The sequence below is a fragment of the Pelodiscus sinensis genome, chromosome 6, assembly GCF_052426305.1.
Source record: "Pelodiscus sinensis isolate ZL-2025 chromosome 6, ASM5242630v1, whole genome shotgun sequence".
NCBI lineage: Eukaryota > Metazoa > Chordata > Testudines > Trionychidae > Pelodiscus > Pelodiscus sinensis.
The window spans coordinates 111,178,235-111,192,429 of NC_143057.1; the positions used below are offsets into that span (position 1 = coordinate 111,178,235).

Genomic DNA, 14,195 nt, shown 5'->3' on the forward strand with positions numbered 1-14,195 from the left:
AAGATTCAGGAGCTATGTTACTTCCAAGTTTAGTTGAGTGATTAGTAAAATACACACAACTGGGACTAGAGTAGTACACTCACCAATCTGTTTTCATCAAACACTTCAAACAGGAGTCTATGATTAGTTGGGTTTACCTATAAAAAAAAAAAAAAAGTGTTACTTCATGCTCATTTCCTTCACAACATAAACCATTGATGGGTACAGTAGTTTGCTAAATGCGGGTTGACAGGCCTTGAATATAACTTAACTTTACCTACTGTGTAAATACCCATTTAAAATTCTAAATCTATAACTAGAAATATTCTGGTTTTCAATACTATGTTTTTACTTAGTTATTAATAGAGCACCTCTTATTCTACATCCCTGTTCCTTGAGAAAGCTCCCAACAGAAAGATGTTTTATGGAGGTCACTCACCAAGAGACCCAACCTGACAGAATCAGAATCTGTGGTTGATGGCTCTTGGTGAGTAGCATGTGAATGTTAAACTAGTTAATCAGAGGGGGCTGGAGCAGCTTCCTGCCTGCCACAGACAGGGAGTTGCTCTAGCCCCACAATGGCCAGCCCACAGCAGACAGGGGCTGCCTCTGTCCACAGCAGGTAGCCTTCACCCAGGGGCTGCTCCAGCCTGACATGTGATTTCCAGAGGAGCCTGCAGTGGGGAGGGTGAGGTGAGGGCTGCTCCAACCCAGCAGCAGGCATGGTGGGCACTCCAGCTAGACAGGAGCTGCCCTGCCACCCCCTCTTAATTTGGTTAACCAGTTAAACAATATGTTTAACCAGGTTAACCAATTAAATAGGATTTTACATCTCTACTGGTGACCAAGGTGTCAGACTGCTGGGTTATAGGGTCTTTCTTGGTATTGCAATTTCAGAGCTGAAGTGTGATACAGGAACTAGAATTTTTAAAAGGATAGTCTCCTTTTTATTGATTCTAAACATACTACTGAGAATTATGCAGCACCTCTATTTTTCACCCTCTGCCTACACCCAGTCTGCCACTGTTCCTACCCATTTTACAAATGACACTTGAGAAACACTGTGGATGAGATGAGAAATCATATTGAGAAATGAGTACACCTTCAGGATATTGTTTCCACAGACAGATGCTGAATTACATGAATCCCCTCAAAACAATGAATGTCAAGGAGGCAACAAGGCCACCATCGAATAAAGGCAGGTTTCTATGGTAGTTAATCCAGGTTCGTATACTTTTCAGGAAAGTGTAAGACAGGTGGCTAAGCCCAGGCCTCTATTTGAGGCAACACAGAGAATATATTCCTTAATAGGCAGACACTTATGTGGGTTTATTGACAGAGGGAAATCCCAAACTGAACTAGCACAAAGAGCAGTGATCCCTCCAGTAGAGGAGTACACACAAGTACTAGTATGTGTCTTTCTGGGTAGGATTTTCATGAGTTTTTATAGCACTGCAGGGTTCCGTTTACATGCTCTAAGTAACAAGAGTTCTCATGGTCTGACTATGTCTTCATTCCAGGAAGAAGTATAAGGCGACCATGAAAAATATCAACAGATTCCATGAATACGGTAAATGTGTAGCACATATCCAATTTGCTGCAAATCCTGAATGCACACCAAAAGAAGAGCACTCAATTGCATGAGCTGTGCCTTCCAAACTGCTCTGCAACTCAACACTGTATAAAAATGGAGTTTTCCACCTGTCCAGTGTGGAATCAGTTCTGAGTTATTGCTGAATAATATCTGAAACAGCAGAGAGCCAAAAGCACTTATTTTGCTGGGGATAGCACGTAGCTGCACAAAGGTTTAAATTGACTAAAGGAAAGCATGCTGGTGTTTATAGACATTAATGAGCTGGAACTGCTAGAAAGGTATGAAGGTTATTTAAGGGCAGGTCTACACTAGAAGTGTTGCACTGATGCAGCTGTAGGGCATCCAATGAAGAAACTATGCTGCTGGGAGAGCACTCTCTGGTTAGCATAAATATTCCCCCCCTGTGAGAGGTGGAAGCTATGTCAGTGGGAGAACATCTCCCACTGACACAGTGCCAGCAGCAACACCTGGACAGTGCTTAGGTGACTTAAACTTACATCACACACAGGGCGGGATCTTTTTAATACCCCGAGTGGCACAGGTTAAATAGACGTAAGTGGTAGCATAGACCGGCTGTAAAGCTTTGCCTATATTGACACAAAGTTGTTGTCTTATTGGCAGTGAGTTAACTAAGACGTGATAGGTGTCTGATTGCAAAACTCTACGTGGAGTCTAGGCAATTATAGTTTGCACACGGAGGCAAAGTAGATGAGGTCAACATTCTCCTCTTTGTCACTACCCTGCGACTGACCTCACCTAGTTTATCTTGTGTTGAAAACTTCAGTGCTGTCCCTCCAAGGGATTGCATGCAGTAAATACATAGCAGAGACAAGACACCACAAGGTAAATTAGGTCAGGTCAAGTCACAGGGCTGTGAAGGGGAGAATAGTATTGACTTTACCTTTACCTTGTGGTAGAAACCACTTTTTTTTTTTTAAATCAGTGAAAACAGAGCCGAAAATGTCTTCTTCCCCTCCAGAGTTAAGGTTGTTTGGGTGCCCTGATATTTGGATTCCTTTGAAGTTAATTTTTAAACACAGTATTTCCTAGGCGCTGGGTGTTTGGTAACTAGAACCATTTGGTAAGTTACTGATGTGTACTCAACATTACATTTAGCAAAGTAGGTTAACTGGGAATAAATACTAACCATACAACTGGTAACATGTGGTTCTAACAATGCCCAAACATTTTAATGTGCCGCTTGTTTCTAAGACTTTTTTTCTGGAATCTTTAACAGGGTATCCTAAGAATCACTAACCATCTACATAAGAATGCCAAGCTTAATGTGTTTACATGTAACATGACCAGATGAATGTTCTACCAATGAAAAGCTTGCACACATTGCATCTTGTTGTGACTGAAATGGAAAAAGCTGGGGCCCGTCATACTGAGTTTAGTGCCAAGACAATTCCTAGTGATAGAAATGTAGCCGTGTTAGTCTGGTGTAGCTGAAACAAAATACAGAACTATGTAGCACTTTAAAGACTAACAAGATGGTTTATTAGATGATGAGCTTTCGTGGGCCAGACCCACTTCCTCAGATCAAATAGTGGAAGAAAATAGTCACAACCATATATACCAAAGGATACAATTAAAAAAATGAACACATATGAAAAGGACAAATCAAATTTCAGAACAGGAGGGGGATGCGGGGGGTAAAGGGAGGAAGGTAAATGTCTGTGAGCTAATGATATTAGAGGTGGGAAAAGGTAAATATCTGTGAGCTAATGGTATTAAGAGGTGATAATTGGGGAAGCTATCTTTGTAATGGGTAAGATAGTTAGCGTCTTTGTTGAGACCGACGCGTAGAGTGTGGAATTTCAGCATGAATGACAGTTCAGAGGATTCCCTTTCAAGTGCAGATTAAAAAGGCTTCTGCAGCAGGATGCAGGTAATTAAGTCATTGAGACAGTGTCCTTTCTGGTTGAAATGGCAAGAAACTGTTTTTTCTTTGTGATCCTGTCTAATATCTGTTTTGTGGGCATTGATCCTTTGGCGAAGTGTCTGAGACGTTTGTCCAATGTACAAAGCAGATGGACACTTTCGGCACATGATAGCATAAATTATATTTCTGGACGCCTAGAGATTCTGCAGTACTCAAAAGAAGTTCCTTGTGTATTATATTAGAGGACTCAAAATAGGTACCTCTGGACAGACTATTTTAGGGAGAAAAATGTACTAGATTTCACGGTGTAAAAAGCTATTTCAGTGGAATTGAGATTTTAAAGTATTTACAATCTCCCCAAATTAAATAAACAAATATTCTGTTGTAAATTACCAAATCAGCATAATAGACAACATCTAAAATGAATTTTGAATGGATACGACCATTTTAACAATATTCACTGCCCATCCCTGTTCTGAAACAGCTGTTCTAAAGAATACATTTAAACTGTTGAAATTTTACCTAATCTATTCCAATAAAAACTACATTTGGACAGAAGATAAGTAACTCCTCCTTGAAAACTCTTTATGATCCCAGAACATCAGAGATGTTTTCTACCTTCACTATTTATATTACATTAAATTTAATTTGGGGTATTTTGAGACCACTTCACATTTTGCAAATATCTGAAGTTTTTATGATAAGAATGTGAACTACAGTTAATAACTGAAAAGCACTAGATTAAGTATAGTTCTATAACAATTTTGACATGATTTTACAAAACTTAAAAAAGTTACAAGAGGAAAATAAATGTGATATTCTCTCCACTTTCATGCTACTTGCCAAAAAATGCTCTTTCAATCCTCCTCTTCTGTGTTTGCAATTCACTCACTACTTTTTGCCATGCTAGCTCAACTTTCAAGATCTTTAACCATGAAACACTTAATTAGTTTCTTTCTTAATGTACTTTCAGTTATGCTGTGCTATCATATAGCATTAGGAAAAATTTATAGTTATTTGCGATTACATTACAGTTTAATACTCAGCAAACATGATATGCTAAAACTCAATGTTTGAGTGAACCATACTACTTTTTCTGTTAATATTAAGTCAAAGCTTGCATAAAAATAACCATCATCAAAAATCAAACAACCACCCTTTCATACCTTAAACCATAGGGTAAATCCTACCTTTTATTCCATCCTTTAGAACAGATATTAGGCAGCAACCATATCAGTTCAAATGTTTTTTCATTTAAATATAGAATACTTAAAGAGTGAAATACTAAGCAGAATAAGCTCCCTCCCAATGCACTGCAATGTGGTGTGCTTCGTTTTACTATTCTATTTGTAGCTTAAACAAGTTAAAAAAAAAAAAAAAAAAAAAAAACTTACTCTAAAATAAAATTCTTCATTCCATTTTGGATTCAGGGTCTGTAAAAGAAATAACATTTTTATGCAAATAATATTAAACTCTTAAAGTCTATTTAGACTGCAAGTATATTTGCCATCACTTAAATGGCATGCACGTGATGATCTTTGTTAAAAGAAAAAAAAAAAACCTAATATTTCACAGCAACTACCACTAAGAATAAAAACATTGTCATCAAATCATTAAAAACTCATCTACCAAGCAAAATGAGCGTGGGAGGGTATTTTAACTGGATGATCCAGAAATAGATGTTAAATATAAATATGAATCTATCAATAGAAGGGAACTGTTTGAGAATGTATGCAGCGAAATCATAATGAGGACTAATCTTAAGGAAATGATTTATAATATAAATCACAGTAAGCAAGTTGACCAGTTTTTTTGATTAAACATAATTTGTAAATACAAGGAGCGGGTTAGTGCTCTCAAGAAAGTTATGGTTCCACACTGTACAAAGGAAACATTTGTTTCTGCTGAACTTGTTTGGGGCTCTTTTTCTCAGTTTCCCAAATAAAGCCTGTGGAGCATTACAATTTTGTGTTAATGATTTGAGTAGAATATGCATTTTCTTATCATCTAAAAGGAAACCAAATATAAGATTATCAGAATGAACAGATTAGCAATAGAAATATAGGCAATATACGGAGAGAGTCATTTAAAGTGTCCATTCAGCTCATTTTAATGTCAAATGGTTTTCTCTCACACAAGTGCACACCCTTGCCTCTCTCCCACATGACTATTTATCATCCCTGCTCCATATAGCTCAGAATTGGGGATACAGACGCTATGTCCTTAATCACAAGCTCAACACCAAGTATTAAAGCATACTAAACAATCCCATGTCTCAGGACAGAAAAACAGCAATAATTTGTTTTATTCCCATGGGCAATACTTGTTTTTAAGCTTCCTAAGTCTACCATGCCATTTTTAAATCAAGTTAAAGAAATACTTGTCACCGTTTCAATATTTCAATAGTCTGAGTAGGCTTTTGTTTTAATTGGCAGAAGGAAGTAGGGTCTGGCATACAATGGTTTTTTTCTGTCTGTATGTAATGTAATAATTATTGAATGCTTTATCCACTCAATTCCAAAAATTCAGGAACCATTCTCGGTATCAGTGGGCATAATCCTAACAAATAAGAAATGAAGGATTGCACAATTATTTTCTACCTATATTAACTACTAGGTTATTGATGGCTCACTCCACTCACAGCTAAGTTCCAGTCTACATGGGGAAATTGACCAACATATGCTATTTTGAAGTACTATTCTGGAATAGTTCCATGAGCGGGCACTCCACTCTAGAATAAAATAAAATACCAGAATAATTATTCTATTCACAAAGGGGAAGGATTCTGCAACTTTGTCTTCTGATGACTGAAGTCAATAATAAAAGATAGTGAATGCTATTTCTCTCTCACGCACTCTGCATTGTTATTTTTCCTCCTGAAATGAGAGAGACACTTTCCACCACAACGTATTTGTCATTGGTTGGTAAAGCCTGGTGCACGTATTTTTCAATAGATTAAGGAGATATGGAATGCTCTACAGGTATACCCATGTGGACAAATACCCCAGGAAAGAAAGATTTCTTGTAAAAGGATTACAAAAATTAATACACAAAAATTCCAACAATCCAGTGGAGAAATAGACAAGAGGGGTGTTCTGTAAACTTTTATTCCCTCTGATTAATCCATTTTTGGTCAAATCCCCACAAAAAATTACCCAGTATATATTCTATTTGGTTTCAGCCATTTCTGAGACATTTTTCATGAATAAAAGTTTAAAATTCCTGAACTGAACTCTAAGACAGCCTTGTACCGTAATATATTTCCAAGTTTTCAACCCAAATTGAACAAATGCTAGTAACACCACCTTAGTAATGAGCGTATGGTAGTACAGAATAAAACATCTATAAGAAAGGAGAGTAAAATACAGCATTTTCTTCAAATTAAAAAGATTTAGTTCACATTTCTCAGCAGGTGAGACTTCCACCCCATATTACTATACCTTATGATAACTTATTTAATTCTGAGGATCTGGGGAGATTTAGGACCTTACCTCTATCACAATCTGAACGCTTGCAATTAGGACAGCACTGAAGAATCTGGCTAAAATAATACTTCAATAGTACCCAGTGTCTAGGTAGGGTTTCCTGAGAGTCAGACTTTGAGCTGCCAAACACCTGAAGTATCTCAAACATCCATCAAGCTGAGAATGCTAAGTTTCTTAGGTAGGTGAAAAGGTTATTGACAGGTTTGAGTGGCAATACTTCAGTTTTCTAAAGAGGTCTGGACATTTTTTCAGTAATCAAGCTTGCCTAAAATTGCTCCATAACCAAAGTAGCAATAGACATTGTAGCATCCTTAGCTGCTATAAACAGTCATATTTCCACTCAAGTCAATGACAACATATAAATAGCTAAAAACCTTCTCCATTTTCTTTGTTGTATGTTTGACCAAAAGAGGAACTACAAAAGGTTGCATGTTTCATCTCTCTCTTCTTCTACCTTCCTGTAGATTGGCTAGACTAGGTCAACAATATCACCAGTGTCTGGGTACTTAAATTTAAAAATGCCATCTATCAAAATGAACAGACCTACTAGTCACCTATGTCTTCTCAAGCATCTATGACATTCTGCTAGCTTTATGAACTCTGAACACACACACACACATACTGGGATTTTTCTGTGTACCAGAGTAATTGAGGAAGAAAGTCCGATTACCATAAAAGTAGTTATGCTACTGCCTGTTAGCATCCATTCCCATTTGTGACACAATATCCAAAGAAGGTATTTGATACTCAAATGGTGGGTCCATTCCTGCCAAAACTAGCACATTTGCTTAATCATATCATTAGCCTTGTTGGAGGTGAGGGGGCTATGACAAGAACGTTGGCAGGACTGGGCTCAAACAGCCATTACCCTTAAATACTGAGTGCCGTCGAAGATGACATGATTCTAGATAAGAGGAGCCAATGAAATAATGGTAGCAACTGAAGGATGTAGAATATTAATTTTAGCATTTCTCTCTGGTTACCTGGTTGGTGCTTTTTAAAAGAAAGTATTCTTCAATATTTCTTTTATAATGTGAGTAAAGATCAGATCTACAAAGCAAATATTTTTAACTATGGTGCCCAACGTGCTAGCTGCTAGCCACATGTAGCTATAGGGCCAGTTGAGTGTGGCTAGCTCGCTATGCTTCAGAACTGGTAGGACACACGGGCTTAACACATTGCACAAACAATGCCACATACAACACTTTCCCTCTTCACCCATGACCATGTTTGCACTGCTCTTCAAATATCTAAAATCAACGGGAGATGATGAAAAATGAAGCTTTTCTCCCCCTCAGCTACAGAATAATTAAAAAGAAGCCAAACAGATTACATTTGTTTAAATATTGGAAACAGGGTGGGCAAAGGAGATTTACCTGCATTTGTCTCCCTTACATCTTATTTTTTGTTGAGGATTTACAAGGTACTGTACGATCCTCTGAATATGAATATAGGTCCGGACTAAGTGAAAAATCTGAAAGTGTCTAGTTGAAGTCAGAATTATTTGACCTCTCAAATTTAATGGTTTGGATATTATCAGCATATTGACTTTTTTAATGAAACCCCATTTTGCCCTTTCACCTAAATTTTGTATACTTGGCCTTGTAGATTCAGAGCTTTGCATCTTTGGTATCTGCAGCTTTGCCAATTGAGAGAAAGGACATACAGGCAGTCCCCGACTTACACGGATCCGACTTATGTCGGATTCGCACTTACGAATGGGGCTTTTCTCGCCCCGGAGCTAACGGGCGGCGGGTCGCCGCCCGTGTCCTCCGAGGGGAGAAAAGCTTCTCCTGGTCTCCCTGGTCTGCTGTGGGGGGGAGGGGGGTCCAGCAAAGCCGCTGGACCCCCCCAGCAGACCAGGGACACCCGAGCAAAACCGCCCAGGCGGCAGGACTCGTTTGCCCAGGAGCAAAGCCGCCCAGGCAGCGGGACTCCCGCCGCATGGGCGGCTTTGCTCCTGTCCCCCAGGTCTGCTGGGGGGGGGGGTCCAGCAAAGCCGCTGCCCCCCCCCCCCCAGCAGACCAGGAACACCAGAGCAAAGCCGCCGCTTGGGCGGCTTTGCTCACAGGCAAACGAGCAAAGCCGCCCAGGCGGCGGCTTTGCTCTGGTGTCCCTGGTCTGCTGGGGGGGGGGAGCAAAGGCGGAGGGGGGGGGGGGGGGTGCAGCTAGTGCCCCCCCCAGCAGACCAGGCTTTTCTTGCCTACCCGTGGGGTAGGGCAGCTGGGGGCTGCCGGGTTGGTCCCGCAGTGCTGCTCCAGACCAACCCGGCAGCACCCCAGCTGCTCTGCCCCAGGCGTCCCCAAGTCAGCCGCTACTGAAACTGACCAGCGGCTGACTACAGGAAGCCCGAGGCAGAGTTGCTCTGCCCCAGGCTTCCTGGAATCAGCCGCTGATCAGTTTCAGCAGCAGCTGACTTGGGGACGCCTGGGTTTCTTAAGTTGAATCTGTATGTAAGTCAGAACTGGCATCCAGATTCAGCCGCGGTTGAAACTGATCAGTTTCAGCAGCGGCTGACGCCAGTTCTGACTTACATACAGATTCAACTTAAGAACAAACCTACAGTCCCTATCTTGTACGTAACCCGGGGACTGCCTGTACTGAGAAGTGTAAATACACTGTTCGCCCAGGAGAGGGAGAGTAGTTATCTATACTGGAAAATGGAGTCTTTGCAGAAAGAAGGCTGTTCCAGGGAGAAATAATTTAAAATTTACATCTGAGAAAATGTGGAAGGAGTTTCACAGAAATGGCTGAACCCAAATAGAATATCATGTCTTCCTCACATTTACACAAGCACTTAATTTCTCCTGGTATGTTTATGAGCATTAAGATTCTTTTCATCCAGTCATTTGTACCTTAACTGTTTTTATTTTGTTATTTTGTAGCTCTTCATTCTAAATTTTTTTATTTTTTTTCAATGAAAATAAGTGTGAAGCAAAATTACAACCAAATAATATATTGTCATAATCTTCCTCTTGATGTTTTCAAACATTCTTATTTAGAGCATCAGAGGGGTAGCCGTGTTAGTCTGAATCTGCAAAAGCGACGAGGAGTCCTGTGGCACCTTATAGACTAACTAAAGTGTAGGAGCATAAGCTTTCGTGGGCAAAGACCCACCCCGCTTATTTAGAGTATATTACTAATATTTTAAAAAATTGCATCTTCTTCCTTTTTTATAACTAGATGATACATTAGATTATATTTTGTATATTTTACTGAATATACTTTATATCAGTGTTTTCCAACTTTTTTGATACCAGGGCCTGGTTTACTATCTTGCAAAACTGCATCAGGGAGATCTCAAGGACTGGTTTATGAACTAGTGGTTAAGAAACACGGTTCTGAAAAGAAAACTGCAGTTTTCTTTTCAGAGTCAAATCCTCTGTATGGGCCTCCTTTACCAATACAGAAGAGAGGATGTTGTTCCCATGACAACCTTTATACCTATTGGGAACAATGGAACATGGACATTTTGGTAAAACATTAAGGTTGTGATTCAGAAAAAACATTTTAACCTCAGAATTTATCCCAGTGGCTTCAATGACAGTATTCATGGACCTAAATGTAAGTGTATAAATTAAAGAATATAAGTTAAAAGTATATAAATTAAACACTTTGTTTAATTGGGGGCTAACCCCTTCCAATGGCAAAAAAACCCCAAAACCAAGCGTTTTGTCTTGTGCAATCAAAAATACAGTACAGGAATACTGCACAGAACCAGGACAGTCACACCACAGGAGACAACAAAACAGCAGCTACTGTACAAACAATATACTAATACAAAAGATGAAAGTCCTTCAGGAGAAAAATATATAGGCACCAAAAAAAGCTGCTGTGCCCGTTAGAGCAGTAGTAACAACAAAGAAACAAAACCAAACCAGGTTTTCTGCCCTTCCTCAGAAACATTATGTACTGGTATTCCGAGTGCAGATTATATGGAAGACAGAAAACAGTGGCCTTCCAGCATCTTCCAGCTAATAAAAATATCACACCACTTAGAAAACAACCTCAGTCCAACTACAGAGCTGTTTTCCACATCCCAAGAACAACAAATTCATTGTTTTCTGGCAGATGTAAACTCTAGTCCTGTAAACAGCTCCATGGAGGCTTTGGACCTTTGTGGAATCCCACTGACCTCAATAGGGCTCCATGTGGGGTAATGGGCTGGCCATTTATATCAGCGGCTAGGTGGCCAACATGAGAATATTTTCACTTATATTACCCACAACTAGCAGCAGCCCACATTATTGCTTGTAAGAAAGGGAGCTTTCTATCATCTCAGGCACTTGCCTACAAGGGAAAATTTTATGAACCAGGGTAGACTGCTTTCAATCAATTTAAATCTACTGTTTTAATTATGATTTAAATAAGCAAACATGAAACCTTGATTTAAATTACTGACTTGAATTTTGTTTTGCATTTGTACCTAGTTATTTTCATAAAGAAAGGTTGGTAACTCTTAAGACTTATTGATGTTCAACTAAATATAGCAGGGGGGGGGGGGCAAAAGGGCCCCCGCGGACCAGATCCAGACCGAGTATGCCCTGCCGCTCCCCTACCCCAGGACAATCAGGGCCTGGCATGGAAGGAAGCGCTCAAATTTCCTCTGTCCTGCCCCTACCCTGCAAGGAGCATGCAGCACTTAGCAGCACTATGCGCTCCTGGCAAGGCAGAAGGAGACTTCGTGTGCTCCCCTCCCCTCTGGGCAGAAGGGGGAGTGCGCAAAGTCTCCTCCCACTGCTAGGGGCACATAAGGGGAACTTCCGGGGCAGAGGGTAATGACTCCAATCTTGGTCTGTGGGTGGGGAAGCATGCTGGCCCCACCCCTTCTGCTTGAAGCCCTGCCCATTCTGGTGCAGCCCAGGGCCATTCCAAAATTTTCGGAAGTGGCTCCTGGCAAAAAATTATTGCCCAGCCCTGACATATAGCCTGCTTTATATTAAATGTGGTACTTTTCTGGGGGAGGGAAGTCCAAGTCAGGAAGATACGTTTACATCTACACATATTTATTAAAGGAGCTATATGGCTTAAAATATTTGCATTCAATTTTCTTATTTTTATTATGTGGAGAAATATGTATTTGATCATTTTTTTTTAAATCATGGAATTTTGTTTTAAACTCTGTCTGGATGGAAATTAGAAATAATTTAAAATGCACAAAAACGTAACTTTATTTTAAAAGAACTACATAAAAATGTTCCGGACACATAAGAAAAAAGTTTATCAAAACATGTTTTGCATTAAAAATTGATTATTATAAAAAGAAAATATATTTGGGACATGCATAAGGTCCCTAGCTATGATCATAAAAATAATTATTACATGTAGTTAGGGAACGTATTGTGTCCGGTCACCAGAGCCTTCAAGATTTTAGTACTAATAAATATCTCACTTGTTTTTATTATGAACTGGAAGAAAAATTTCATTGCTTTTTCAACTCCGAACGAGATTTTTATCTTTGCATGAATAAGCCATTAAAGTAAACTGGTTGATTATACTGAAAAGAAGAAAATATTCTCTCTGAATCTTCAGAAAAGATTAATACTGTCAAAAGCTGGTTCTACACTTCAGTAAATTAGGACTTCATGTGCTTAACTAGCAACTTCCACCAGTTCAGTGGTTTGACTCTCTTTTAAAGTTAGGCAGAAAATACATTGTGTGGTTTTTATATTATTTAAATGGGTGAGAAGTTAAACTTTAATTTATATAAATATATTTGCAAAAAGAAAAAGTTATTTACATGAAAAAATCTGAATTTTTTATTTAAAAAATAAAATCTATCAGGATATCAACTCTAATTCCAGTATAAAGAGTGGACTTTTTATTTCATATAGTTTAAATCCCATGCCAAGTGAAACTGATTTGTAAAAAAGGCTCTCTTCAACTGGAATAATGATGCATAAATGAAGGTAAGAACATATATTATTTTTTGTTTAAATTCAAACCTTCAGCTCTACTGAAAAGACTTGCCCACACAGACAAGGTTCACACATTTTTTAATGATACAAGGAGAATAAGAGTGCACACTGCACAAAAAAATTCCATAGTAGCAGGATGACATGTAAATCCTACTTTTGAAAAAAGATTTGTATCAAAAGAAAGCCTCCCACATACTTATATCATTTTTTATAAATGTCATGTCACAAAGGTATTTAAAAGCAACCCCCCAAAATGCTATATTCAATGTTGTTACTGTAGCAACTAAGTAGCGCCTAATTTTTCACTACGAATTTTCACCAAAACTAAAAACAGATTTGGATAAGCTCTGAAACTCAAAGATAGCAGAATCTCAATGTATTATAAAGAGGACAACACAAAAGTCCAAAGCACTCCACCTGAGTGCAATTAGCAAACATCTGAGCATTTTGGATTTTTTTTTATTTCTTCAATTTTAACTGTTTTTACTTGTCATTCTTCATACTCTATCCTGGGCCTGAGAAAAGCTCCAAGCCAACGGATTCCAGTACCCACAAGGTATGTCTACACGGCAGTGTAGGTCAGCATTTTAACTCTGGCTCAAACCTTCTCCTCCCAACCCCACACCAGCACACACAAGTTGTGCTTACCTAGGGCTTGGATGTAAGATCTGACAATAACAGGGGGTGGAGAGACCGAGCCTCATTCAAGCTAGGACTCAGGGTTCAAGCCTTATTTCTCTGCAGTGTAGATGCATCCCCACTGGATTCATGCACAGGGATTTCACCAAAAATATTCCAGAACCCCCTGAGCCAACTTCATTTGCCTTCTGAACAATCATTACACCACAAAGGAGTAGTGTGACCACATTTTGGGAAGGTGCTAGATATGAGTGGTTGGACTCGGGCCCACACAACATAGATGCTGGAATCCCAGGTTGGTACTCCCCTAAACTGGAGTTACAAATGGGTGTAAAACTCAAGCCTTAGGTTAATAAACTCAGGGTTTAGTAACTTGAGTTCTACTAACCCTGGGCTTACATTGCAGATTAAAGACATCCACAGGGAACAAACTGTAATATATCAACCTCTGTTGACTCTCTTTCTTTTCAGATAGCTTGGAAAATGGAGCGAAGAATACTTTGTTTCACTCACTGTCTGTCTTTCTCATGAATGGACAAGGTGCTGCAATGTTTTGATGGTGAGATTCTCACCATTTAAACATTTTACTTCATTTGTAATGATAAAATGAAAAGGAAGAGGGAGACTGTGTTTTAATATTTCGTCTCCTGTATCCTTTTTGGTTTACAAATGAAGGGTCTTGTCAAACTTGAAAG

General features: G+C 39.2%; 1 protein-coding gene across 6 annotated transcripts in view; it reads right to left on the minus strand.

The window, feature by feature from the left end:
- Nucleotides 1-14,195, minus strand: part of NEDD4L (NEDD4 like E3 ubiquitin protein ligase) — a 299,735-nt gene that overhangs the window by 157,102 nt on the left and 128,438 nt on the right. For all 6 annotated transcript variants that reach the window (XM_006116556.5, XM_006116558.5, XM_006116559.5 and 3 more), the window contains 2 exons: nt 4,853-4,891; nt 84-137 (listed from right to left, as the gene is read on the minus strand). In XM_006116556.5, coding sequence (XP_006116618.1) covers nt 84-137; nt 4,853-4,891 — 93 coding nt within the window. The remainder of the gene's footprint in view (nt 1-83; nt 138-4,852; nt 4,892-14,195) is intronic.